Source organism: Aspergillus pseudotamarii (assembly GCF_009193445.1).
Source record: "Aspergillus pseudotamarii strain CBS 117625 unplaced genomic scaffold BDV38scaffold_14, whole genome shotgun sequence".
Classification (NCBI taxonomy): Eukaryota; Fungi; Ascomycota; class Eurotiomycetes; order Eurotiales; family Aspergillaceae; genus Aspergillus; species Aspergillus pseudotamarii.
In genome coordinates, this window is record NW_022475028.1 from 1 (window position 1) to 26,826 (window position 26,826).

Genomic DNA, 26,826 nt, shown 5'->3' on the forward strand with positions numbered 1-26,826 from the left:
TGTCTTAACTATAGAAAATAATAATTTTAATAAAATTTTTAATTAAAAATATACTTTTTTTTTATATATAATTAATAAATAGAATCTTTTAATATTATTAATAAAGTATTCTTATAATTAGTTAAAATAGTTAAATTAATACTAGATTAATTATAGTTAATTTAATTTACTGTCTACTCTACTAGATAAGAATTAATAGTCTTGATATTAAATATAGTTAATCTAAATTAACTGTCTAATTTTTGGCTTAACTGCGGTTAGATATAGAAATTCTATTAACCTAGCTATAACCTAGCAGTTAGGTATAACTGACCCTATTAACCTAACCTAACCTGGCCAAACACCAGTCTAATTAGTATAGAATACTATTTTATTAAAGAAAAATATTAAAAGTATATAGAATTCTATTGTGATTGTGGCTACGATGTACTGCTACGTAGGAGAGCTATCGGGTGTAGGAGAACCCTACAGATCCACTAATTAGGGTTGCCTGACCCAACGTGTATATAAGGACCGTAGCTACCCCCCAGACCTACAGAGGGTCGGCAACTCCCTACCTCTCATAGCATACCGCTACTTGCAATCTCACTATTAATTTATATTTTTAGAATTCTAAAAGAATATTGATATACTTTACTAAAAAAAATAATACTAGACTATTATATAATAATTTATCTAATTCTATTCTAAATATAGAAGATTAAAGATATATTAAAAAACTTCTTTAGTAGACAGTTTCTAATATCTATAATAAAAAAACTTAAAAGCTTAGTTCTACTATATATTCTTTTTTTATTAAGAATATTCTGTTTCAGCTGTATTATTTAGATTTTAAAAAGATTTTAAAAAATAAGTAGAAGAAATATTAATATAGAAAATTATTTTTATTGAATTTATATATTTTAAAAAATAGTAATATAATTTTTTATTTATCTAATAAGATTTAAAAAGCTCAAGATTTTTAGACTTAGAAAGATAAAGTTATATAATTTAATAAAGTTATTAAGTAAGACAGAAAGCTTTATCAGAAATAGAAAAAGAAAGAAAAGTAGCTTTTAATAGAAAAATATAAGAGAATCCAAGTTTTAAATAAAAAGATATATAAGCAGATAAATATTTAAAAGTAGTGTTAAAAAAAAAGCTTATTAAAAAAGCTAATCTACAGCTTTAAAATAATATAAATTAGACTACTAAAGATAAGACTAAGATCTCTATACTGTTAACTCTAAAAATTAGAAAGGATATTAGTAATTAAAATAAGATTATTATTACAGAGACTTTATATAGTATAAATTGTTGGGATAGATAGATCTGTTTATCTATACACTTTCGGAATTATTAAAATAGTGATATATTTTCTATATAATTCAAATACTAAATTACTAAGAAATCATACAATAGTAAGTAATATATGTGATTGTAGAGCTTTATCTTTAACTCCGGTTTTTATAGGAAATCGGGCGTCAGGTGGAGGCGGGTGTCAGGTGATTAGGTACGGTAGGGTATAGGCCGTAGAATGGAAATATCCGGCAAACAATGGTCCTGGCGACTTCCACAAAGACAACCTCCAGGGGGACGGAATCACCATCAACACAAAATCTCACATGGTCTGCTTCAGTCCAGTTACTGTCCGGACAAATTCTGTTCTAATTCCATCCGCATTTTATCACGACTTGAGCCAATTTACCACTGCAGGCTCCAACCCTTGCCCTTCCAGGCCGTCGTAGCAAAGGCAGAGACCCGCAAGATTCTCTTCTCCTTATCAAATGTGACCTGCGTCGTATTGAGCTTCTGACCGTTGAATGCAACGCTACTTTCATTGACGTCGTTCACACCCAAGATGGTGATATTTCTCAGAGCGTTCTTATCCTTCCAACCACCTTGGTTAATGGAAACATTCAACTTGCGACCCTGGACAGTAAACGCTGCAGTAAGTGTGGCATTCGGCGTGGTGCTGACACCGTCATCGAGATACAGATCCCCTTTTGCGTGGCCCGTCTTGTCCAGCGCAACGACCACGTCCCAGGGACTTGTCCGCACCTCCCTGGTGGTGAGAGCGGGCTGTTGAAGTGGTAGAACAGATCCTCCGCGCACGTAAACCGGGATGTGACCGAGCGGAGCATCAATGGTGGTATTGGCCTGAGCCGGCACAGGCACGGCAGTGCCATTGTACCAATCATACCATGTCTCCTTGCCCTCAATCAGGCCTGGGAATACGCCGTTTACCGTTGAAACACCGGGCTCGAGTACAGGAATTACAAGGATAGCAGGACCCAGCAAGAACTGACGATCGGCACTGGCAAGAGATGGGTCGTTGGGGAATTCCCAGGCCAACGCCCTCATGACAGTCTGGCCATGGGTATGGGCATGATAGAAGAGGGTGTACAAGTATGGCAATAGCTGGTAGCGAATACTCATCGCAGACTTGCTTGCATCGATAACCGAAGCCCAGACGTAAGCTTCCTGGCTGTGTGCAGAGAGGATATTGTGGTTCCTGTAGAATGGAAAGAAGGCGCTAAGCTGCATCCAACGACTGCACAGCTCCATATCAGAGTTGCCTGCAAAACCACAAGTGTCGACACCAAACATGGGAATGCCAGCAAGAGACATGGAGAGAGCTTGTGGGATCGAATAGAACATATAAATCCACTTGGAATAATTATCACCACCCCAATGGCCCGCAACTGACCCAGCACCGGCGAAAGTCCCACGGCCAATGATGAAGGGACGGATGCCTGGAAAGACCGTAGATAGAGCATTGTAGGTTGCTTTCAGGATGCCAAAACCCCACAAGTTGTGAACATCATATTCCAACGTACCATCGGCATGGGTGGCATTAGGGGAAATGGCTGAAACACCCAGGGGACCTTTGACATTATTGATAGCATATGGGGGGTAGTTCACATCGCGAATACCAGGAGTCGGGGTGGTACGGTAGTATGGGGAGGTACTGGTGGATGTAGCTGGATAGGCGCTCATCGAGGAGGAGATAGATGCAGATGCAAATGCAGCTTCCGTGGTATTAGACACTTCAAAGCCCTCTGGGTATTCGAGGACCAGAGCCTGTGGCTCTCCTGGCAGTGCAAAAGGAGGATGAACGGGGTTCAAGGTGAGGTTGCCGCTTCCGCAGCTTCCAACACAGAAGGACGAGATCTCACTCATGTCGACCCACGCGCCGTCAAAGGCCCACTGCTTGTGAAATTCCACAAATTCGTTTGTCCACCATGGCCCAGCCCCCTCAGACAGCCAGTCGGGAAAAACTGTGTATCCGGGCCACACATCGCCTATATAGAGGCTGCCGTCAGGGTTGGTGATAAAGGCTCCCACCGAATTTCCCCTGTCGAATACAGGGTATCTGAGATGATGTGAGATCATGTACACAATTCAACACTCGGCCAACTTACGCATCTGTCTCATTCTCTGGGTTGGGTATGTAAATAGCTGAGTCAATGATGGGGACATAATATCGTCCGCTTTCGTGAAGACGACCTATGAATCCTGCCCATTGGGTATAGTTAAAGCGAACCGGATCAGCCTCAAAGTCCCGGTAGGATTTCATGTAGTCGATATCGGACCTGGGTTCCGGTTAGCCATTCTATGACGCTGATGGGAATGAATGATCTTCAACGTACCAAACAGACTCCAACGGAATCTTGAATTTACTATAGTTATCGACCACATCCTGAAGCTGACTGATGTTTTCATACCCCCATCGGGTTTGATGGAAGCCAAATGTCCAGAATTGCTGTAGAGCTGGTAGTCCTACCACATTCAAGTACGAAGCGGTGACCTCTGGCTGGTTGGGACCCGGGAAGAAGTAGAGATCGATGCTGCCACCAATAGTACGCCACGTAATATTGTCTGGTCGCAACAGGACATCCTGCCCATGGGCATTACGCAAATAAACACCGTGTGACAGGGAAGTATAATTCATGCCGGGAGTTCTCTCGTTGGATGTCACCAACGACAAGTTACCACTGGCATCCGTGGTGTAGTAACGGGTCTCAAGGTAGGAAGGATGAGTTCCGTAGAGGTTCCTGTACACTATTAGCCAGCCTTCTCTAGTACGATATGCGGCGGGTTGTAAAGGGGGCGACCTCATACGTATCAACAGTATCTGGAGAGTCTGCAGCATAGAAGGTTTTCGTGAAGTTGTTCCCCAATCTTAAGCCATGAATCGACTCGCCCAACCCGTAGAGATTGTAGTTTTCTGGGAGGGCGCTGATAAACTCTATGAACTGATTTTCATATACCAACTTCGTGCCTGCAGTCGAAAAGATCTTCTCGCCTGTTCCTTTACGGCTGACAGTAAATGCAAAGGTCGGGTCATTCGTCCAAGAAAACTCCAAATCCGACTTTACATTGGCTGCGACACTAGGCTTTGGAACAAGGCTCGTTGGTAAAATATAGAAGCTAGCATTGGATGGGTGGATAAAGGTTGGCAAGATTTCGACATGCAACCGGTCCGAAGCTTGGTACTCCACGGTAAGGTTCAGGGCCGTAATGTCAGTTCCATACACATTGCAAGGGGCACCAGCAAGGTGAAGAGCAGCTGTGAGCCCAGTAGCTGTCTTCTGGACGTCGGTCGCGACGTATCCGGGGCAGACTGTCTGCGCATCGACTGCCATTGGGTCTCTGATGTTGGGCAGCACCGGGGGAGCGTCATTTGCTGATGCAGGAATGGTAAATTGAGGGGCAAAGAACGTTGTTGGCGTAGACGCATTCTGCGCCCCAGCAACTGAACATGTTGAAAGGACGACGCATCCTGCTAACAGGTGCTTTGCCGTTGGCGTACACATTCTTGAGTTTGAATGTAAGTCAAGGAGTGGTCGTCGGTTGTAGCCGATGTTGGCTCGACAGCAATGTTTTTTTTCAACCAAGATTATCGCCACTATTTATGTGAAATCCTGAGGATCAAAGCTCAGCACGCAGTGCTATCTGCGCGGGCCATTGAAGCAGATCAATACCACTTTTGGCCATATTCTGACATTCTAATATCCCAAGCATGAGGCGCCAGCTGCAGGGTACGGATGTTCTCCACCGCGGGCATTTACCGGAAAGTTTATCATAACGTGAGGTGGAGATGTGGCCAACTATCTTACCTCAAAATGACATTTATATAACTTCAGAAATCGTAGGATTTCCGTACATGCCAGTACTCAGGGGACCAATTGAACGAGTTGATTGAAGAACTATCCCAGAGATCCCTGTTGAGATCGTCTCGTACCCTGAAAGGCTAGTGTTAGGGTGTTGCACGCGAATGTTCCGAGTTCCCCCGGTTTAAGGGCATCTTTGTCTTCTGTACGCGCATAACCTTGCCAAACGCTCACAGGGATTGAAAAAGCCAAGCGAGTCTTTCATGTTCGAGGTGGAGAGGCCATCCTAAACTAGTATTAATTCGGAATATCTTTTGTTGTATAAGGAAAACTTTGCTTTCTCTTGTCATTTTAAGGATCAGTTCCCCATTAACAGTCCCCTCCAAATTTCTAGTAACATCATAATTATTGTATAACCCAGCACCAAAAAAAGGATCTCAGAATCCAGACCTATAGACATTCCAGCAGTCAGGGCGCACTAAGCTATCTCGAATGCGGGATTCATTGATAATGGAGTGTCTTTAGGATGTGGCAATATAGGTGGACAAGGGGAAATAACAAAACGAACGTTAGCACGGAGTTTAAGCAGTGGTATCAGGTTTTATGTTATTAGCATTAACTATAAATAGTGTGGAACGTCTTTAACTTTAAATTTCATAGGTAGATCAATCGGTCCCCTGGGTTCGATCAGCCAATGGTCGGCTCGGAATTCAAAGCCGAGAGACCGCAAGTCGGGATTGTATCCCCTCCCTCTTATTCCGATCTACACGGGACACTGGCCTCCCTGGTCGATCTACCGGTAACAATTCTAAGGACATCATCGCAGTATTCGCACCCTTTAGCGGCATAGGTAGCCTAACCATATAGACAACCCATCCAGCACGAACTTTTACGGATTAAAGTCAGGCTGCGGTCACTCTGAGTGAGCGAAGATATTACTTGACTCTTAGGTGAACGCCATCTGCAGCGAACATCTGCATGAAGAAATCTTCGCCGAGGGGCCTGCTCGCATCGGGAATGTGCCGAAGACTTGCCCGAAGACCTGCTCGAAACTTTGACCAGGAATCCGCGCCGAGGAATCCGCGCCAAGAACCTTCACCGAGAACCTTCCCAGTAGATTTCACGAATGGTGTCATGTACTCAGTACTTAGCGTGGTCTTGCAACCTCTCTTGTCCGGAAAGTCTCATGGAAACTCAATTGAAATTAGTTATACGAAGAACGATGGAATTATGTGAGCTATTCGCCTCTGGATCTGAGGCGATGTTTCTGGGATATTTCATCTACTTCCGCTATTATAGTGAATCAGATATGCGACAGCCAACATGTGTGTACCCACGTGCTGAGCAGGGCGGCCGGAAGTTTTGGCTGCATATCTAGTCCCGGTTCAAGAATACCACTCAGTCAGCCCGCATGTCCGGTAAAGCCTTGGCCAGCAGAAGAGCTCAGACAATGACCTGCACCTGGCTTGTGGTTTAGTCAGAAAGCTGGGTCTAGAATCATTGTTGCCTCTGCTGCAGCCTCAAGTACTTGAGATGGCGGGTCAGTAATTATGTTTAACTATGTGCGGGACACGAAATCGAGGAAAGTTCCGTGCTGGCGAAGCTAGAAATACAGGTTAAGCTATTTCTTTTAACAACTACATTGCTTGTTCCCCTCGGCAAAATGAAAGAATTAGAAGTAGCCTTTTGACATCATGTAGCACAAATTCACGGCCGTGGGCGATGTGGCAAGAGTCTTGTCTCGGGAAAAAAGTGCATCCCTGCAGCAAATACTGAGATTGAAAGGAAGAGAAAAAGGAGAAGAGCTAGGGCTTCGATGGTTGCCTTCATACCCTTCGGTCTCCGCCAATCAGATGGCTCAAAACTAACTGATCTATCTACACACAGTTTTCCAGCGTCATAGACGACTCCGAAATTTTTTCGTCCCAGACACAGCCCCCGCTATTAAACCGTCAGTCTCATGACACAAGCGGGCCAAAATAACCCTGGTCCAGTTTCGCAGGTAGACATGTTTTCCCTGGGACTTATATATAAGGCTTCCCGCTCCTATACATTGCGAGGGCTTGAACTCTGATCCCCAAAAGCTACCCTACCTTACCTTGTATCTTCAATTCGCTCTGCGTCGTGCTCTGTCGTGTACTTTCACCCGGGACGACTGAATTAAGGTCACTAAATATGTACCTCAAGCACTACCTTGCAGCGCTTCTTTTTGTGCGAGTTTCTCTCGGCCAGGATTGTTCTACTTCGCAGCCCGATCCCTTCCAAATCTTCACCATCACGGCCAACAACATCACGGCCAAGTTTATTCCCTATGGAGCTCGCTTGATTTCTCTGCTTGTCCCTGATAGGGATGGTAATATGCAAGATGTCGTCGTTGGCTATGATGACCCACGTCAATATCTTAACGACACAGAGTCCAGCCATACCTATTTCGGGGCGGTCATTGGCCGAGTTGCCAATCGCATCAAGAATGGCACTTTCACCCTGGATGGAACCGAATATCATATTCCAAAGAATCAAAAGGGCTTGTACACTCTACACGGGGGAGAAACTGCCTATGATCAGCGAAACTGGACTGTGTCTGCATTCACATCTTCCTCTGTCACCTTCACGCTCTACGACGCTGCAACGGAAGGCTTCCCAGGCGATGTCGTTACTCACGCTATATTCAGCGTCAACTCCAAGCGCAATGCAGAGAATCTTGAGGGTCTTCCGCAGCTGTCGACCAAATTGGTTTCTATGGCCCTCACTGAGCCCACTCCAATCATGCTTTCCAACCACATCTACTGGAACCTGAATGGCTTTAAGCGACAGACCATCCTCAACGACACATGGTTGCAATTGCCTTTGTCCGAGCGTTTCATCGCCACAGACAGGCTTCAAGTTCCTGATGGCAGCATCTCGATGGTTGCTGGGACGAACCATAGCGCAATGGACTTTACCGCCGGCAAGATGATTGGCCAAGACATACAAGACACGGAAGGGCTTTGTGGTCCCGGCTGTGTCGGCTACGATAACTGTTTTATTATTGACCGCGACCCGTTGTACTCTGCTGCCTCCGATAGCCTTGTTCCATCTCTCAGACTGAACTCTAGCGCCACGGGGATTAGCATGGAGGTTGCTACGAACCAACCCGCAGTCCAGTTCTTCACTTGTCTGAACATGGACGGAACAATTCCCGTGAAGGCTTCTCAAGTTGAGCGAAACACCAAACAGAAGGATGCGGCTGAATTCGTTGAGAAATACGGGTGCCTCGCCATTGAACCGGAAGGCTGGATTGATGGGGTCAACAACCAACAATGGGGTCAGAAATCTAACCTGATCTATACTCCTGAGGGCCGGCCTGCCATGAATCTAGCCAAATACACCTTCGGAACTGTTTGATCCCTTCCTCTGAGAGATGCTTGTTGTCCATTATGGCAAGATTTAATATAGTTTCGAAAAGGCATACAAGAATGCGTGTTTCGCGCCAATACGAAGATTGCCAACGCCTGGTTCGCCACCTAATTGAGCTATAGGCCTAATATTGAATCTTTAAGTCTGCAGCGTTCTCCATTCCTAATTATTTAAGCGAGCCCAGGATAGGAAAGCCTTTTCGGGAGATTATAGTAGTCGCCCGCGAAGTGATACACTTCTTATTTTTGTGCCCCTCTTAAGCTATACCCTGCTATTTCCTTCCCGTATTCGTGATCGTACGACGCCGGCGCTTTGGATGGTCGGTTCGAGGCTGCCGGTGGCTGCACTGCCGTTGATTCCGTGAATTGCTCTGTTTCCTCGGACATAGCCGCCCGAACGGCCAGATGGCCTCTGAAGACATCTTGCCCTAGCTGTGCGCGTGATATCCCATGTAGTTGGGGCCCATGTCAGGGGTCAGGTGATGGAACAGCTACCAGCTCAAATTCCTTGAAATGTGCTAGTGACATTTTACTACTCCAGTTCTAATCATACGATCATGCGGGTTCCAGGATCTTCGGGACCAGTGATCAATAGATCAGAAAGATGGGTTTCGGTCCCCCAGGCCGACGCCACCATTTGCATCTTTCGCTCTGTCTTTTCCAGTCCCTGTGATCCTCAACTAGATATTAAGCCGGAAACCCCCGAAAGACGAAGATGTGAGGATAAAGCCAGGATATCAGCAGCTTTTGCAAACTGAGTGATCGGCTCTGTCGTAGGAACAGTACAAGTACTTCCATCGTCCAGCTTCAAACGCCCACCAGACGGTCCTTAGGCACCCAAGGCAGGTTCATTCAAGGTAGAACGCAATCTAACATCGAAATTTCTTGTCACTTCCGCGGCACGGTTGGTGCTCGGAGTGTTGTCAAGGGCGTCGCGGTCCATGACCTCGTGGAGCTGGCGCGAGATTGCACTAGGCTTGGTAGTGGCACCGCTGGCAACAATGGGCTTGCCCGCCGCAGCCTAGAGCTGTGCCTGCTCGTTATCGCTGCTTCGACAATCATGGTGACGTTCCTGACGCTTGGATACGGTCCAGTCGAAGACATCGTCGGATCGGAAGGACCAGGGGGCGCAAAGGTCACGAGCATCTTGCGCAGGTACGTGTAGTCAGGCTTGTCGTCGAAGTGGAGCGAGCGAGAGTAGTTTATGTATGTAGCGAACTCGGTCGGGAAACCACTCCAGCGAACCTCAGTTGGAGTGGTGATCTTCTGCATAATGCCGCAGGATTTCTGCTTCGGGGTATCATCCTGCAGACCTTGCAGGGGCAGAGAGCTACGACAGAAATGGAGCATCATGTCGCCGAGCGACTCCATATCGTCCAGGCGTGATCGCTCGATACCCAGATGTCTACTGATACCAGCATAGCAAATAGTACCTTTAAGATCATTCCTGTCTTGTTTTCCTTAACCTGGAAGTAGATAATGGTATGAATTGTAGAGGTCACAGGATGGAGATAAGATTCAACTAATCCAACGCTTACGAGAATAGCAAAGGCATAGAGGAGGCCAAGCTGCTTGGAAGTGGATAATGTGAGATATGGGACAGATGCCAATAGAACAGGGCCTGGGACAGCTTTTATATATTCAAAATTGAGCCCTTCACCTGCGACGACAGCTGAGCAACCCAAAGCTTGTTTTCGCCGAGGAGGAACATCCTGCCGTTGCGACCAAAGCTGAAGTTGGCAATTCCCCCCTTAACCAAAATCTTGCCAAGAAGAACGCCACCTGGCGACCAGATGTTGATGCCATCTCCGCAGCCACTGTACACATTGCCTTGGAGGTCGGTCTTGATGCCGTCCGGAGCTCCGGTATCAGCCATGGCAAATACACGGCGGTTGGTTAGGGTGGGCGCGCCGTTGATCATGGTCAAGTTGTATGCGTAGCTATTGGTTTGTTCAGGTCAGAGATATCCTAATAACAGAAACGTCTTTTTATTGAATGCCCCGGGAGAAATCACATACATAGTCGACACTCTCGTGGGGTCTATTGTTCCGTCACCGTGGTTGTAGTCTGTATCCGTAATATAAACAGTCCTCTGATCCGGCGAGAAGCTGATTCCATTCGTGCGGCCAAATCCATCTGCCACGACGCGAATCTCTTTCGTCTTGGGGTCGAAGCGATAGACCTGGTTGGGCAGACAGGGGGGCGGACGGATCTTTTGCTCGAAACCGTAGATCGGGTCTGTGAACCACATCGAGCCGTCGGCATGCAGGACGACATCATTCAACGAGTTGAACTGGCGGCCGTAGAAATTGTCAATAAGCAGCTCGGAGGTGTATGGGGCCTGGATGGACATGTAGAAGAGACCTCCAGTGGAGTTGAGAGTGCCTTGCCCGCACCAGAGGATCCCATCTTCATAGTTGATTCCTCCGTTCGCCATGGGAATATCGGTGTTGAGGATCTCGGCAGTAACTGGAGCCGAATCATTTCCCAGATTCACTTTGGTAATGACGATGGTCTTCTGTTGAGTGGCCGGATCGATGAATTGATTGCTGCTCAAGTAGAGCTCATTGGTGCTCGGAATGAAGACGCCGGCTTCGTGCGCAAACGGGTAGGTATCATTCTCGAGAATAACTTCGAGCGTAGGCGCCGGCCCAATGATGTCCAGGAATCTGTTGTCATAGACGGCGAATGTGGAAGGAATCGGAGATGAAGAGCTAGCTGGCTGGTCTGCGAAGCCCACGCTGGTCGCCATAGCGAGAGTGGATGGTTTTGCAAGGGGACTCACCTCTGCAACCCAGGATATTCACATCTTCGAGCTAGCACCCATCAATTTTGCATTGCAGGGGTCTCCATTTGGGGGAATCTACGCATGAAAGTAATCACAAACTTATTCTGATCCTTCGAGTCCGAATCAGGGCATCTCGGCGAGCCCTGTACCGGTGAATTGGAAATCCCTTCTAGGAAGATCAGTCAAATTGCCCGAGAATACTCCGTCTCGGATCTTGACGGGAATATTATTCGCTATATTTTTAAAAAGGATATTCGAAAGAGTTCGAGCTATAGACTCTGCCTTGGCCATGTTCACAAGTACGACCCCCTGATTGGCTAGCCGCGACTACTCACGCTTCCCACTGTAGATTTCTGAGCCTTTGTCAACCGCTTTGAAAAGTCTCCGTCCACCTCTTCGCTACCGCCAACTTGCCGCTCTCGCTATGTCCTTCGAAGCTCTAGACCCTCTGATATAAGCAACGCAAAGTATCTTTTCAGACCAGATTTACTTTTGAATAAGTGGTCATCCTTCATGAACAAGGTGGTCTTCGTAAAATCAATTGAGAAATGCTGCAATTTGGACACTTTTATGACCGGGAGAAAATGATGACATCGCAAGGGCGGAGACTTTGGAAGACCATTGTATGTTTACTTGTTCATTTAAAGGTCGTAGCGATCCGCTTCCTTCTGCTTTGCGGTCCCTACCTCCCTTATTCCTGCCTCCACGACTACCTAGGTGTTCCAGCCCGGCCTGCTTCAGGGGCGTACCACGTTTGAACTAGATGCTAGCTAGCTCTCTACCCGCAATCAGCCGGATTTGGATACCCTCTTATTGTAAAAATCAACCATTAAACGCAATGCCGGCATAGGTGCCCTGATTCTGTCTTCTGTTAGTGACGGGGGAAGTCGGTTACAATCTCGCGATCTTTCGCCGCGTTACAACCAACACAAGTATACCCACTAAGACGTAGACGTTGTCAGGGCAAGCTAAGATAGTCTGAGCTAGTAATCCTGTAGAGCGAATAGGCAACGAGGTAAGAGCCAGCGGAACCAATTCGAGATGAGTGAGTGGATTGATTCAAGAAAAGAACGACTAATGTGGGGCAGGTTCAATATAGCCCATAGCTGGCTAGGATACGCGGTGTTAAGACAACCGTAATACCAAAGATGGGAAATTACTATGTAAAATAGAGACGACAGTGGGTCACTCAGTATAGCTCTGGTCTGGCAGTGAAGTTACCGCCCCATGTCTCGACAAATTGATTGATGATGGTTGACTGAGCTAGCTCGTCCAATTCTACATTATGATTATCACTCAGTCTTACGTTTTGTGGGTCGGGGTTTATCTGAAATAAGATTTCATTTTGAATCTGGAGCCCGTATCCAGGAGAGAACAGTGTTACAGGACGTATAGTTGACTCTATTGTGGAATATGGAGCTCTATTCAAGAATATACCATTACCTGAACAAAATTTCAGTTTCGACTGTTTTCTGCAATTACTCCTGGGGTCTAGAGTGTTTAGACGTCTTAGAATTCAATATCCCTTGGTCACTTGCCGTTTGACAAATGGGTCACCTCCTCAACGACGAGAATAAAAATCAAAAAGCACAAAATAAACGAGTGAGTGGTTGACGCCCCTTAATATACATCCCATTTTAAATGGATAGGTAGTTGGCACACCGGGTAATGCCCAGCTGCTCAACCAAGAATTCGTTGACAAACTGGCACTTGGGATCCTGGCGCTGTTGGATTGCCAAGAACTCAGGCAGCTTCGGGAATTTCTCCAGAGCGTAAGTTGCATTAGGAGGGTTCATCTTGTTCCAGTGGGGCCGAACATTGTACTTTTCACCAAATTTAGCCATGAATTCGTATCCCAGCTCCTGGTTTTGCCAAAGAGTTGTAAAGTTGTTATAGGTTTGAATCCAGTCAATCTCGATGATAGCAAAAACACCGCTGAGATCCGAGCCAAGGTTGTAGGTATTGACCGGAGACATGTATGCATCATCACCCTTGAGCGAACGGTGCTGGATGACCATCATGTTGTTATAGGGAGCCTGCATCCGGGGAGTTTGGGACTGCTGATAACTAATATAGTCGGCGGCAGCCTCAGCGTAATACTCGATGGGAAGGAAGTGCTCGATCTCAGCATAGAACTCTCGGTCACAGACGCCTTGGGGCGGGCACGACGCGGCGTCAATGACCTCGTCGTAGCAGATGTACTCCTTCTTGCAGTCCCCACAACCATTGGCACAATAGTCGAGAGTGCAGTTGCGAACTCCAGTGTAGTTTGTCGGCTCCCAGTAGGAGTAGAAGTACGTTGGCTCCAGGTCCCAGTTCTGAGCGGCCTCATTCCAGTCAAAGTGAGGACCCCAGACAGTGACGCGGTCGTGGTCCTTGTACAGCTGGGCAAGCTCTTTACCCATCTGGGTGTAATCGGAAGTAGCATTCACGACCTTAGTAGTCTTCTTTAAGAGGAACGTAGGCTGGACCTTGATAGTCATCTCCGTGATGAGACCAAGGGCACCGAGGCTGATACGGAAAGCCTTCAGTTCTTCAGGGTTGTTCGTCTCGGTAATAACACGGAGGTTCCCCTGTGCGTCCAACACACGCAGTCCTATGATCTGACTGGCGATATTACCAATGACGGACCCAGAGCCGTGCGTACCGGTCGAGGCGGCGCCCACAAAGTTCTGAACACGCTCAACACCCAGGTTGCCGAAAGACAGATCGTTGGCTTTAAGCTCTTCGGTGAGGTCATAAACATCCCAACCAGCACCAAAGGTTACGGTCATATTTTTCTTATCGATGTTGAGCCCCTTCAGATTGGTCATCGACACGATGTAAGAGGGCTTCTCAGTGAGAGAATTGTCGACACAGGTGGAGAGGTTACCGAATCCATGACCATTTCCAACAACTTTGATGTGGGATCCCTTGGGATACTGCTCCTTAAGAAAATTGGCAACGGTGGCTTCATTGTGTGGGGCAATGTAACCGTCAGACTCGCAGGTAACCTCATACTGCCAGTTAAACCAGCGATAGGAGGACCCAAAAGCTACGTGCAGGAGCACCAACAGGAGAGCCAGCTTCGTGCGAACCATTTCGGAAACTATGTAAGATGCGAAGTCAGCTCGTTGTTTGACACGAGAAACTGGATGAAAGAACCTTTGGGATTTTTCGATAGAAATACCTTCGCCTTGGAAATACCTGAGAAGATGAATCCTCACTAGAGTAAACTTGGAAAGGAGCTGTGTTCCTACTGAAAGATCGAAGTTGGAGGGAAGACAAAGAACAAAGTCCCAGCTATATATACTCGAATCCTCTCGTCGCTCAGACATTTCAGGGACAACATTACCCAATAGATTCTGTTTATAACAATCCGCCTATTGTAATGCCAGTATTCTCCTCGTGGGTGTTCAATGCCGAATGGCACTCAACGCTCGTATAATTCGGTATGCCGAGTATGATTTCTCCCAATCTCCGGGGCACACCGAGCGAATATGTTGACCGGATTGGTAATTTGGACTCCCTCAGCCGTATCGATGATGGCTTATCCACAAGAGAAATGGCGTACTCTATGAGCAATAGCCTTCCGTCGGGGTGGCCTTTGTCCTTCATGAAGATCTCAATTAATGAAAGGCTTGACTTCACTTGGCAAATACGAGTCGGTCCACATGAATCCACCTCGTGCTGAGATTGGAGCTTGTCACCAAACGCAGGTTATGGTCCACTAGACATTTTGCACATCTCCTTTCATTTCTCACGTCAATCCAACGGTCCTTTGTCACGCCCCGCATCGGGTTGGCGGTTTGCCAGAAGCTCACGAAAGCTTAAATCATCTTGCTACCATGGCTCCAGTCACTCAACCCCTTGAGCTGACGTACCTTGAGTGCATCAATTGAATACGCCTCGATGAGGGAGTTGAGTTGAAAGGGAATCGTAGCAGTAGCAGATCCTTAACAAGTTACCACTTCGAGAGGCTTTCGGGGAGCACAAACACAAACTTAAGATGTGGGCTTATATCAAAGGCGAAATTAGGATAGGACCGGATGAGACATACGGATAGAGGTATTTTACTCAACTTCGGCTTGCCGAATTGCGCCCGACGCTCTATAATTCGGCATGCGGCATATGATTTTCTCCCAATCTCCGGGGCGTACCGAGCGAATATGTTGACCGGATTGATAATTTGGACCGATCCAGCCGTATCACTGATTTCTTATCTGGGATACTAACTGAAAATGACCATGTGGCGCAGCCAAGACTTAAGAAAGCGCTTGGACCTGAACCTTCATCAGAAGCAGTCGAGTGGTAAGTGAAAGCGTGAACCAGCCATTAAGCCACAAGGGGCGCTTGACGCACTGTGACCCACTTGGACCCACGACGGCCCGAAGTTAAGCAGGTCACTTCCGCCTGTCTGGGAATCTATCCTTCTAGCTCGTGTTCTGATGAAATTAGCAGATTGTCGGGGCCGACCAATTAATTCTTCAGCAAAAGGCGCGAGGGATCTGAATATAGTTTTCCTATCACGAAATCAATTGACTTTAGAGCCCCTGTCACTCGTTATGTGCCAAAACCAAAGTCCCGGTGAGGGAAGTGGCAATCTGGTTTGCTTCCGGGTTGGGAACCAAGGCGCAGGGGACTTTGCGAATGAAAAAGTGTACTAAATGCTTTTTGAAGCAAATAGTATGGCGAGATGCGAGGAGTATACTCGCGCCTAGCGAGGAAGAGGCTGGGCCCTATTAGAAAGCGTCGGACCGATTTATACATACTTCCCCGATTGCGTTATGGCACATTTCTTACATCATTACTATCCTAGCCGAGGCGCGAAGAGACCTGCCGACCTAGAAGGTAAGGCTATGCAGACCGACATAAGGAGGAGAAAGAAACAACCGGGTATTCAGTAGCGCTCCGTCTAGCAGTAGTACACGAGGGAATGGATAAATAGTTTATATTAGGTCTATAGCAGTTTCCAGAATCAGTTATAATTCTGAGCAGAATCCCAGTCACGACTAGGTGTCTATTGCTACCCTATGAAGCTATACAAGGGTTTCCAGATATGGTAACTCCAGCCGCCTGCACAATGTTGGGCACATCTGCAAAGTAGTTGAGGTTCTCCAGTTCCTTCCGAAGGATATTTCAGTCACGCAGTTTGCAAGAAGGACATTTATATTGAATATATTTTGCAGGTTATTATTACTTTCCTGAAATTTTCCCTCTGCGATACTCTGTGTATATTAGTGATCCCGTGCCACTTCATAGACCCTTTGGTTCCTGCGGCCCCAACTCCACAGGGACAGGCATAGCTCTTCTCTCAGGTTCAATTGGACAAGCTTCATATTGCGGTACACCTACCGAGGCCTGAGAGTTGATTATCACGTCCTTGTTTCGGATGTTCGTCGCGTAAATTCGTCGTTGCATGAGAATTGTGATCACTGCGATTAGCAGGCATATGCCCCGTCCTGCCCCTACACCGGCTGCGACAGTGGTCTTTTGGGGGTTGGATGAGTTTATTTCCGGATTGCATGTGGCTGATTCGGTAGATTCTAGGGTATTGGATATCGTGGCGGATGGGAAAGAGTCGGATGTTGATTGCGATAATGGTGTGACAGTCACGTTTAATATCTATCCCATGTCTAGCCTGACACCATTGTGACAGCAGTCGGTCCTGTTACTGGCGCACCAGAACCCGTAGCCCTGGAGCGAACAGGATTTGGTGTACGGTGTGGCACCAGAGGCTGCACGATAGCTAAGGTTTGCGAGATTCAATGTCAGTCGAGTATCGCCAAAGCCCTTTGCAAATGAATGATGTCCAGGCCAAACGAACCCGTGTGGTCGAGACTAGGACACAGACTACTTTTCCATATTGAGTCAGTACAAGCTCCCTGTTTCAAAAGGCCCCTAAAGTATGAACTCTGAACATCACAAGCTCCTCCAGTGAGACATATATCGTTGGGTACCTCACTATCTTTCGCGACAGAGCAGCAGGCACTTTCGTCCTGGTCAGGCAAGCATGGCTGAAAGCTTGAGTCGGTTTCCTCCCTGTTTGTGTAATAACATTTTCGCGCCTGGACTACGACAAGGAAAGATGACTGTAGGGCGAGGAATTGCAGGAAGGTTTGAGCTGTAGTATGGTACATTTTTCGATTGTTCTGCTTTGATCGAAATGATATAATATGCTGAATGAAGGGGGACAATACGAAATGGAAATAAATGAATTATCCTGAGGCGCTACTCCTTGGAATATCTGTCAGTTTAAAGAATCTAGTAGAAACGTTCTACAAATTGGCATAAACAACTATACTCTATAACAGCCTATTATAGATATTTAATCCCGATACTTGTTATAAAATCAGCCACTGATCTTACTATGTCAAGGAATATCAGATATCGTAACTACTGCCCCCTTTAACATACTGAGCCGACCTTTCCACAATAATTGCTCTTCTTCTATCTATATCCTAAAGGCAGTCCTTGATCATGATCACTGCAGGTAAAATATACGCGACTAATTCGATATCCAGCGCATATTTTAGTCTAGTAGTAAAGATTACTTAGCTATAACCCCGAGTTATGTAATCTGTAAGTACAAAGATTCTACTCTCATAGTTTGGGAAAGATATCATTTATCGTCCGTGCTGATACAGCTCAGAACCAGCGGTGTAGCTCATGATTGCTCATGCGGGAACAATGTCTACTAGATCGTAGATTACAATGTCAGGGCCATCATCGGCCTATGCTATCGGGATTCCAGTCATGAGCGAGGCAAGAACCTTTGGGTCCAAAGCCTGTTCAATGTTTAACCAATACTGAAGCTCTTCAGATCTGCCCTGGTCATTCTTGACCTCATCCAGGATAGCCTTTTTGCGCTTGGAGAAGACCCTTAGCTCTTTGCATGCCACGTCGCCATTCCTCTGTAGATATTCTTTCATGACATCGCCACAGCTCATGACAATTCGACTGACAACCTGGGTGCCAGTGCTTGTTGTGGGTGTGATGCCCAAGGCCCGAGAATTTTCCGCCGAGCCTCGAGCGACGTGATGAATCAGAAGGACGATGTTTGAGATAAAGGATTCATCTGGCATATACTTTGCGGTGAAATACTGGACGAATTTATGGTGCTCCTTCGCTTTGATCAATCTCAGCAGCTCGATAGCACGTTTATGCATGCCAAAGTAGTTGAACAAGATCAGAGGCTCTTCTTCGGCCAGCCGACTCTTCAAGAGGGCGAGAAGTTGCAGTGTGCCGATGTTGCGAGTATGTAACATTGTTTGTGTATCGGATTGTTGAAGCTCCTTGCGGGTGAACCGGGGACATGACTCTTGTGAAAGCTTACTCAAGATCTTGTCAATGTTGCCATTCCCGTCACCTTCCGCAAAGCCAGCCACATACTGGGCTCGAAACATGGTTGAAATTGTAGTGGTGGGCGTAAGTACTCTAGGATTCGTTCCATCGGGTCGATGGAAGTCTTGCCTGTTACGGGAATCGCGGGCAAATCTGGCCGCGGAGGAGATGCCTGTGGCCAGTTCCAGTCGATTCAAGGACTCGCCAGCATTTTTTGGCCGCGCCCCAATGAATATATGAGACTCGCCGTGAATCTTAATGAAAGCCTCCATATCAGGCCAGCTCAGGTTCTTGTGCGTTTGAACTTTCACCAGATTGTATAGGAATGCCAGTTGTTGGACATCGTACCACTGCGTGACGAGTTGTTGGCCAACGGACTGCATCCGAATGTTGAGATGAAACAAGATCAAGCCACAAAGGGTAGAATGCTGGGAGAAAAGGACGTGTTTCTCGAGCACACTATTCCCTGGCATTGAACGGCGCCTCAGCTCTGCGAAGGGATCCTTGATGATCCATGAATCCACGGTGAAGTGGATATCTTTGATCTCCTCGTCACCCTCTTTCGGCCAGAATGGGGGCTGTGGATGGGTTTTGGAAATCTTCCAGTAGTCATCAATGATTTTTTGCACGCGCAGTCCGGACATCCGGAGGTCGTCAAATGCACTTATAGTGTTGTAACGCATGGTATGATGCACATCAAGAAGGATTTGGGAGGCGAAGCAAAGCCAAGGATCGAGCTTTTTCGTTTTGCGAAACTCAATAAGACCGGTAGTAATCGAATCCGAGCTAGGGATGCGGATACCGAATGTATCGATCATGCAAAACTCGGGTAAGAGTTGGAGAAGAAGGATCTTGTCTTCGTTGAATTTCTGACCCAGAGACATCCCCGCTCGGTTTGCCTTGGGGTCATAGATACCGAAATAGCCTTTTTTGAAGACGGGAAGATGATGATCCTGCAAAACACGGGCGAACGATTCCAGGATGATCCATGTGGGCAAATAGCACCACTCGGCTACATCGGCCATGTGTTTGTTGTATGGCAGGCCAATCTCCGCGGATGGAATCGGCAGGATACGCCGGGTGACACAGGCAGCTTTGAAAACGAGGTCCTGAATGTTTTCATCGGGAGAACGGGGGGCAGAAGCCCAGTCATCCACCACCTCCTGCACCAGACCTCGCGCCAGTTGCAATGCGCTATCAGTCACGAGAGCCGCATTCATGAGATCGATCTTTTTGTCTCGATATTCTGCCCAGGTATGGGAGATGAATGCCCGCATATTCTGCAAATCCTGGAACAAGCAGAACGCCCGGAAGAACAGATGCCCGAAATACGAAGGTGTTGCCTCATCCTCGTCAGTCTCAACCAGCTCCACCTTTACGAGCTTCTGTGATTCAGGAGCGGCTCTCTGCTCCTGTTGAGGTTCTTGTGGTTCCTCCACAGTAAGTACGGCGAATTTGTTCAGGAACATGTCCAGGTCCGCATCGCCATCTTGGCTGGACGAGGATGGAGGAGGCGGCCTACGGTCTGAATTGGAAGATTTCTTCGTTTTCCATTCCAGAGTCTCGCAAATACTCTCCAATACAGCGATAAAGTGAGTGTGCCGTTTATTACTGTCGGTGTCGCCCTGCCCCAAAAACAATGACGTGACATGTTTTCTCAATTCGATCGCTCGTTTGGCAATGGTGAGAATGGGCTCAGGCACGGTGAGAGCCGATTTGGCCACGACATCCGCGAGCACTTGGAGCTCCTTGATGGTTGTGCTGTACTGGGCTGGATCTGAGGAGGTATTGGCCGCCTTGGTTTTGCTCTGGGTTGTGCTTTTGCTTCTGTCTTCGCCTTTGTTCACTGGAGGGGCGGTCGAGGTAAGGCCATCGGGACGGTGGCCACATTTGCTGGCTGCGTCGAGTAGCCAGGCTGCAAAACTGTTGGTATCATTCTTGTATTGAGTGTAACTGCTTCGGAAGGATTTGGGCAACATGGCGCCGAGTAGTGGAGAACCAACATGTATTAAGTGGGGAAACGAGGAATGACGATTTGGTTCCTGAAAAGGATCGGTTCGCCGGCTTACATAACCCGTCTTAGGTCAGCAGCCTCACCGCCTAACTATTCCTTCCGCCTGAAGGATGGTCAATGCTTTTGCGAGCATTGTACAGAGTAATGTTTGTTTGTTTCATGATGTCGAAGGAGCACCTTCTCAACGAATGATCTCACGATGTTGCTTGTCTCATTTGTATGGATCTAGGAGGCGTAGTTCCAAATATCTGCCGTTGTCTACTCCCCAAGCATTTGGTTGCCTAGTACAATCAATATATATATATATATATATATGCAGGTTCATATCGGTGCCTCGATTGTAGGAATCCAGCTGATATACTTATTTCTCCAGGCTTTATAACCGCTTCGATATTCGCAACATACGGGGAGGTTTGCTGGTCTATCTAGTCATCTCGTGAAGATAACCCAGGTGATATTGTTTTACCTAAGGGCGTCACGTCACTCTCACTGCACTATGGTCGTCCACTGCGGGAAGAATCTCTTCGTTCACATCGGCCTGAGGGGCGGAGACGAACCTAAGCATGCATTGTCGCTCGTTCCAGGATAGAAGAAGAGCTCGAAAGTGTCTGCGAACCGACGTTTGTACGGAGGCTGTCCGGACGACTTTCCCCACTGATTGAGCCGATCGGCTAAGTTACCCTAGGTGGAACTACTAGTTGAGGTGCACCGACACTGCAAAAGGCGGAGAAACCCTCCAGACCGGTTAAAAGCGTGATTGCCGAGTCTCCACCAGGCTGACCGAATTGGTGTTCGGGGGCGCCGATCTCGGGAAAAGACTCGGGATGAGGCAAAGGATCCCCACCAGGAAGGCTGCAAACGGCGTGGAAAAAGCAATGGATCATCCGAAGCTAAGCCTTCTTGGCATAACATTGAACACGCTCACCAGAGACTCAGAGTACCCCGTGGGACTGAATCACCCTTTCTCGGGGAGTTTCCGACCCTGGGACCACCCCCGCCTTCCTTCGGCATCTGAAATCTTTGAAGTCAATAGCCGCCTTTTTTGCATGTACGATGGGGGACTGACGCTCCCCAGGTTTTTCGAAATCTTCCAAAAAAGCGACTCTTGGTATGGCCTAGACGTTCTGAAGCAGCGAAATACGACAGGGTGCTCGTCAAGTATCTCACCAAGTAGTACCTCCTCCGGAGTCCTCTGGTATTTACCGCCCTGCCGGGGCAAGTCGGCTACTATGACATCCGTTGAAAGGTGCAAGTGGAGTGTCAACATTAGTAGCATCCACTTCATAAATCGAGGGGATTCGCTTAACCTGTGAAGACTGGGGATATGATGTAACCTGGTCAAATCCCACACATGGAGGTGGCTTCCAGGGGAAAATATTTCATGCGCTGCGTGGCTATATAGAGGGCACCCTTGCCAGCCAGATTGCGTAAATCACTGTGCCCCCTCCCGAAGATTCCACGCGCCGCCATCGAAGCCCGCCATGAATCTGTGGTTTCTTACCCTCTGGGTCACTTTGGTGACAGCCTGGGTCGACAACCAAGGGACAACATGCACTTTGTACCCCGAATCCCTGATTTATAAGGGCCAGGAGGTTGATGACTCCCCGTCTATTCAACAAGCGTTTGACCTGTGTGGCACGAACGGGACGGTCATTTTCTCCGAGAACGTTTTTCACGTCAACACCGTTCTCAACACAACCAATCTGCTGAATTGTGATGTGCATCTCCGTGGCGAGCTACGCTTCTCTGCCAACGTTCCGTACTGGCGAACCCATGCCATCAGTGTTGTTCTGCAGGATCAAGTCACTGCATGGCTGTTTGGTGGCCAAAATGTGAGCTTTCACGGAGAGGGTGGCTTTTACAACGGCAATGGTCAAGCTTGGTACAATGCGAACAGGAATGAATCGAACCAGGCCGGACGTCCGATGAGCTTCACGGTCTACAACTCAACCAACCTCACTGTCGATGGACTGAGGGTGATTCAACCCCAGTTCTGGGCCACTTTTGTTTGGGCGAGCAAGAATGTGTCCTTTACCAACTTGTTTGTCAATGCGACCAGCGACAGCGAATGGGGCACCATGAACACCGACGGGTACGATTCCTGGCAGAGTGACAACTTGCTGGTGGAAAATGCCACCATTATCATGGGCGACGATTGTATCGCAGCCAAGGGAAACACCACAAACCTCCTCGCCAAGAACATCTACTGCGAAGGCGGCACCGGTGTGACGATTGGCTCGATCGGTCAATACCCAGACATGCCCGACTACAATCTCAACATCACCTTTGACAATGTGACCATCAAAGATGCCATGGATGGGGCCTATATCAAGACCTGGCAAGGCACCCGCATCTTCACCCCCAGCAACGGCGACTGGGGTGGCGGTGGAACCGGTCTGGTTAAAAATGTTACTTTCCGCAACTTTGAAATGGACAACGTGGGACTGCCGATTCAGGTCGCCCAGTGCGTTTACTCGGCGGGTTCCAACAAGAGCTGCAACACGTCGACGTTGCAGATCGAAGACGTGAAATGGGAAAACATCCGTGGCACATCCCGGTTCAACATCGCTTCGTCGATCTACTGTTCGGATGAGCGCCCGTGCCCGGGCATGTCCTTTGAGAATGTGAACATTACCAGCGTGAATGCCACTCGTGGTCAGGCGTACTATGACACGGATATCCAGTACGAACTCTTCCAGTGCACGAACGTCGTGGGTCGCAACACCTCCGGCATTCCTTGCAACCAAGCCGCACCCAGCAACTTCAGTCAGTGGATCTATGGCAACGTCGACAGCTCGGGCCTGGCGACCGCGCTTTCCGGTCATGCTGGGAACTAATGGATGTGAATATCATATTTCACCTGTACTTTATATAACGAAGGAGTTGTGTGGATAGACCGGTGATTAGATGCAGTGATGACGAATGAAAAAAGCATGGATTTGAGCAGTTCAAAAACGCCGTGGAAATAATATATGTAGTGGAATGGATACAGAGAACGAGAAGAGAAAAAATTGAAAAAAAGAGTCAACAAAGTAATACGAAATCGTTTATACCATGACTCTTGCGGGTAAGCCCAACCTGTGATCAGAAAGTTACCAATCATGCCATTGAAGATTAGTTTGTTTTTCATGGTCTCTCTAGCTTTTGATAATTCGACCTTTGGGGGTATCTGGTCCGACGAGGGATGGATATGCCAGCTTATCTTCACAATGACTGGGGTTTACCATGTACATCTTTGCTCTGGACCTGAGTTTGATGATCAACATTGAGAGGTAAGCTATGGGCCAACAACTAGATAATACGTCTGGTCTGCGCTTTAACCCTCTGGGAACGTGTGGAAGTACAGCCCGTGTTCAAAGCGATCAATTCAAAACAAGTACAACGAGATTTGCCGACTGCCGTTCTTTACTGTTTATCAGATGGTTCGACATTGGTTTCCAAGGGCCTCCCCATGCTATTCTCTGTATTTGATTGACTGCGTGGGGAATTTACTAGGCTGGAGGCGATTGGAATTCAAAGCAAAAGCCCCGTCATCATATACTAGTTGAAGCAGGAACAGGCGGCGCCTCCCAAGCGCGTAGACACTACATACTGAACTACAAATAGTACACATCACCTGTGCTAATTGATTGGCACCATGAAACCGTTTCGGATTTCGCTGCTGCAAGCTTTGTCGCCGTTCACCCGTGAAATATTGATATCTACATCAAGTGGTCAAACATTTCCAGTAAGAGACGCGATTCTTAACCATCCAATATGGGGTAAGACATTCAAGCGTGTCTCAGCCAAGAAGGTCTAATGCTTGATCTTTAGCTACGAAACTCCAGATCCCACTATTACTGCTCTAGATGGTGACCCGTGTTGAGAGGAAGTCTCGGAGAGTGAGCTGATATTGGTGCGTGAATGAGACCATGGTAAGCAAGCGAGCCACTGCGGCTTTTCAGGACAATTGATAGTCATTATAGGTTCTTTGTCAACGTGCGAAAAAAGGATGACCAAATGGCTCTGTTCCTTGTCTTCAAAATAAGGCGAATAGGGCAAAGGTTTCAAGAAAGCACTCCGAAATAATTTCCCAATACTGTCTGCGATTGCAATAACATTGATGACTGCGTTCTCTCACTCCCAACCTGACCGCCAAGATATACCATACTTCAACCCTCTTTGGCTACCGAACCAGTATAAACGTTATAATTCCAATGCTTACAATTGTCCTTAATTTCCAGTCCGCCCTTGCCATTCATGATAGCCTTCCCTCCACGCACCACTGAGAACTTCTGAGCACCCACGCCCATGCTGAAGTTGGATGTGACTATCCCCGCCGGTACCTCAATGGACACTGGTTGGTTAGAGCCACTCGTGACAATCAACGTGGCTGGCTCGGTCAACATAGTAGCTACAAAGACACTGTCGTGGAGCATGCTGACACCGTTTGGTTGCGGGAGGGAATCATTGGTGCAAGCCACGTTCTTCGGCGTCGGACGGTACCAATAAACAAGCTCGTCCTCTTCTATGACAGGAACCACTGCGCCTGACTTGTAGGCCTTTATGAAAGGCTTGTAGAGGTTTCGCCAGGCATCATGCGGCATTCCCGCTGCCCATTGGGAGGAGCCGTCGTCACTATGATTGGCGGAGTATGGTCCGATATAGTGGGATTCACCATAATCTAATATACGTTAGCCATGGAGGTTACGCTTTGGGAAGGATGATTCACCATTCCATGAGATAATCTCAATCAGGCTTGGCTGAAGCTGAAGCATCTGTTCCCAACGAAGGGTAGGAAGATCCTCACAGATGAAAACCCAATTTTTAGAGTTGAAGTGGGTTGCGAACCACGGTGATACCGCTTTTCAATGTTACCTCTAAACGTATAACAAGGATGGGAGACAAACGAGCCATATATGTCCGTCCAGCCAGATCTTTAACGAACCTCTCATCCCAGATAGTCGTCATCGGTCCGGGTATGATGCTGTTCCCTCCATCGGTCGGCCATGCATACCAGGAGAAAGCACCGTCGATGGACCGGGCAGCACCGCTCGTCGCCTCTGCCGGATCCTGAAGGTTAGGCAGGGCCCAGATGGGATGCGACGTTCCTTTTTTTACGGGCCCCCAATTGAAGCTCTCTCCAACAAACGTACTTACAATCGCAGCTCCATGATACTGCATCTGCGCTGCATGGGCGGCGTACTTTTGCATATAAGCGGTGATTTTGTCTGTATCTCCATTACTCCAATAAGCGAAATCAAAGGAGATAAAGACTTTAAAGCCGACCTGCTCGGCCGCCTGGTAAGCAAGTGCTAGCTGATCAGGGGTATAACTGTCGATGCTGGCGCAGTTAAGAGCGAATGCATCGATGCCAATTGCTTGAGCTGTAGTCATATCGGCGATCCAGTCGGCTAACTGATAGTTCTTCACAATGCCAACCTATGGTACGTCATGAATGATCCATGGGGAAAGGTCTAATCGTACTAACCATAAAGTGAGCAAAGACATACTTGCTAGGCTCTGCCTGAGCGATCAGCTCAGCTGGGGTCGCAAGGCCAGAGACTACAGCCAAAAGGCTCGTAATGACACAAAGAGCTTTGCAAATCATGATCAGTCACTGTTTGCTCTATTCTTGAAGTGAGTCTGGTCTCTCCATTGCTTCTTAGTCGTTTTCCAGGCCTTATTTATGTGGATGCTAGACCCATTGAGCGAGCGAATTCGACCTGTCCCCACCCATTCTTCCAGCGTGGCCCAGTCGAGATGGAATGTCTACTGAAGCACCCCTCAGCCAAGTGATCGACACACCATGATACACTCCTGTGTTGTACCACCATTCCCAATGTTACCCTACGGCTATGCTCTAGGGAGGTCCAGTCTGTTGACATTGGCTAGAGAGAGATTGCCGGGTGTTACATATATGGTAACCATTTGGAGGTCTGGCATCAATTGTGTCTGATTCTCTGGTTCGTTCAGTCATGTTAAATGCAGAGACTTGGATTGCTGCCATGTGCTGATGTATACGTTACAACGTACACGGCATGTTTATCCCTCATGACCCTTGCCAAGGTCATCTGTGACACTGTGGCATAAAGCATCGCGAAGCCATAAGGGTATTGCCTACCTAGCTAAGCTAGTGTTTAAACAATCAATTCGATAAGGGACTCCTGTATCCAGGACAAAAGCAGTTGCGAATAGGCTGCGTCTGTTTGCATTAGCGCCTGTCGTGCA

The 26,826-nt window shown here is 47.5% G+C and overlaps 9 protein-coding genes across 9 annotated transcripts; 3 read left to right on the forward strand and 6 right to left on the reverse strand.

Moving 5' to 3' along the window:
- Nucleotides 1–1,607: 1,607 nt before the first annotated feature.
- On the reverse strand, nucleotides 1,608–4,799 carry BDV38DRAFT_290988 (glycoside hydrolase family 31 protein; the record flags this gene model as incomplete). Its single annotated transcript, XM_032061620.1, has 4 exons — nucleotides 1,608–3,355; nucleotides 3,405–3,575; nucleotides 3,633–4,037; nucleotides 4,105–4,799. The coding sequence occupies 4 exons, from the start codon at nucleotides 4,797–4,799 to the stop codon at nucleotides 1,684–1,686; spliced, it is 2,943 nt and encodes a 980-aa protein (XP_031915761.1). The 3' UTR covers nucleotides 1,608–1,683.
- Nucleotides 4,800–7,178: 2,379 nt separating this feature from the next.
- On the forward strand, nucleotides 7,179–8,828 carry BDV38DRAFT_241068 (aldose epimerase family protein). Its single transcript, XM_032053985.1, has one exon. The coding sequence runs from the start codon at nucleotides 7,272–7,274 to the stop codon at nucleotides 8,478–8,480; it is 1,209 nt and encodes a 402-aa protein (XP_031915762.1). The 5' UTR covers nucleotides 7,179–7,271; the 3' UTR covers nucleotides 8,481–8,828.
- On the reverse strand, nucleotides 8,807–10,309 carry BDV38DRAFT_241069 (uncharacterized protein). The gene has a single exon (XM_032053986.1). The coding sequence runs from the start codon at nucleotides 9,860–9,862 to the stop codon at nucleotides 9,380–9,382; it is 483 nt and encodes a 160-aa protein (XP_031915763.1). The 5' UTR covers nucleotides 9,863–10,309; the 3' UTR covers nucleotides 8,807–9,379.
- On the reverse strand, nucleotides 10,125–11,243 carry BDV38DRAFT_280619 (SMP-30/gluconolactonase/LRE family protein; the record flags this gene model as incomplete). Its single annotated transcript, XM_032059353.1, has 2 exons — nucleotides 10,125–10,431; nucleotides 10,510–11,243. 2 exons carry the CDS (start codon nucleotides 11,241–11,243, stop codon nucleotides 10,125–10,127), a joined length of 1,041 nt encoding a protein of 346 aa, XP_031915764.1.
- Nucleotides 11,244–12,916: 1,673 nt separating this feature from the next.
- On the reverse strand, nucleotides 12,917–14,359 carry BDV38DRAFT_290992 (uncharacterized protein; the record flags this gene model as incomplete). The annotated part of the gene is made up of 1 exon (XM_032061621.1): nucleotides 12,917–14,359. One exon carries the CDS (start codon nucleotides 14,357–14,359, stop codon nucleotides 12,917–12,919), a length of 1,443 nt encoding a protein of 480 aa, XP_031915765.1.
- Nucleotides 14,360–17,831: 3,472 nt separating this feature from the next.
- Nucleotides 17,832–20,601, reverse strand: BDV38DRAFT_39620 (uncharacterized protein). Its single transcript, XM_032063277.1, has one exon. The coding sequence runs from the start codon at nucleotides 20,579–20,581 to the stop codon at nucleotides 17,993–17,995; it is 2,589 nt and encodes an 862-aa protein (XP_031915766.1). The 5' UTR covers nucleotides 20,582–20,601; the 3' UTR covers nucleotides 17,832–17,992.
- Nucleotides 20,602–21,118: 517 nt separating this feature from the next.
- On the forward strand, nucleotides 21,119–22,568 carry BDV38DRAFT_241073 (uncharacterized protein). The gene has a single exon (XM_032053987.1). It carries the CDS (start codon nucleotides 21,441–21,443, stop codon nucleotides 21,927–21,929), a length of 489 nt encoding a protein of 162 aa, XP_031915767.1. The 5' UTR covers nucleotides 21,119–21,440; the 3' UTR covers nucleotides 21,930–22,568.
- Nucleotides 22,014–23,453, forward strand: BDV38DRAFT_290993 (pectin lyase fold/virulence factor; the record flags this gene model as incomplete). Its single annotated transcript, XM_032061622.1, has 1 exon — nucleotides 22,014–23,453. Exon 1 carries the CDS (start codon nucleotides 22,098–22,100, stop codon nucleotides 23,451–23,453), a length of 1,356 nt encoding a protein of 451 aa, XP_031915768.1. The 5' UTR covers nucleotides 22,014–22,097.
- Nucleotides 23,454–24,767: 1,314 nt separating this feature from the next.
- On the reverse strand, nucleotides 24,768–26,206 carry BDV38DRAFT_290995 (glycoside hydrolase family 71 protein; the record flags this gene model as incomplete). Its single annotated transcript, XM_032061623.1, has 4 exons — nucleotides 24,768–25,279; nucleotides 25,328–25,459; nucleotides 25,506–26,037; nucleotides 26,087–26,206. The coding sequence occupies 4 exons, from the start codon at nucleotides 26,204–26,206 to the stop codon at nucleotides 24,768–24,770; spliced, it is 1,296 nt and encodes a 431-aa protein (XP_031915769.1).
- Nucleotides 26,207–26,826: the final 620 nt, after the last annotated feature.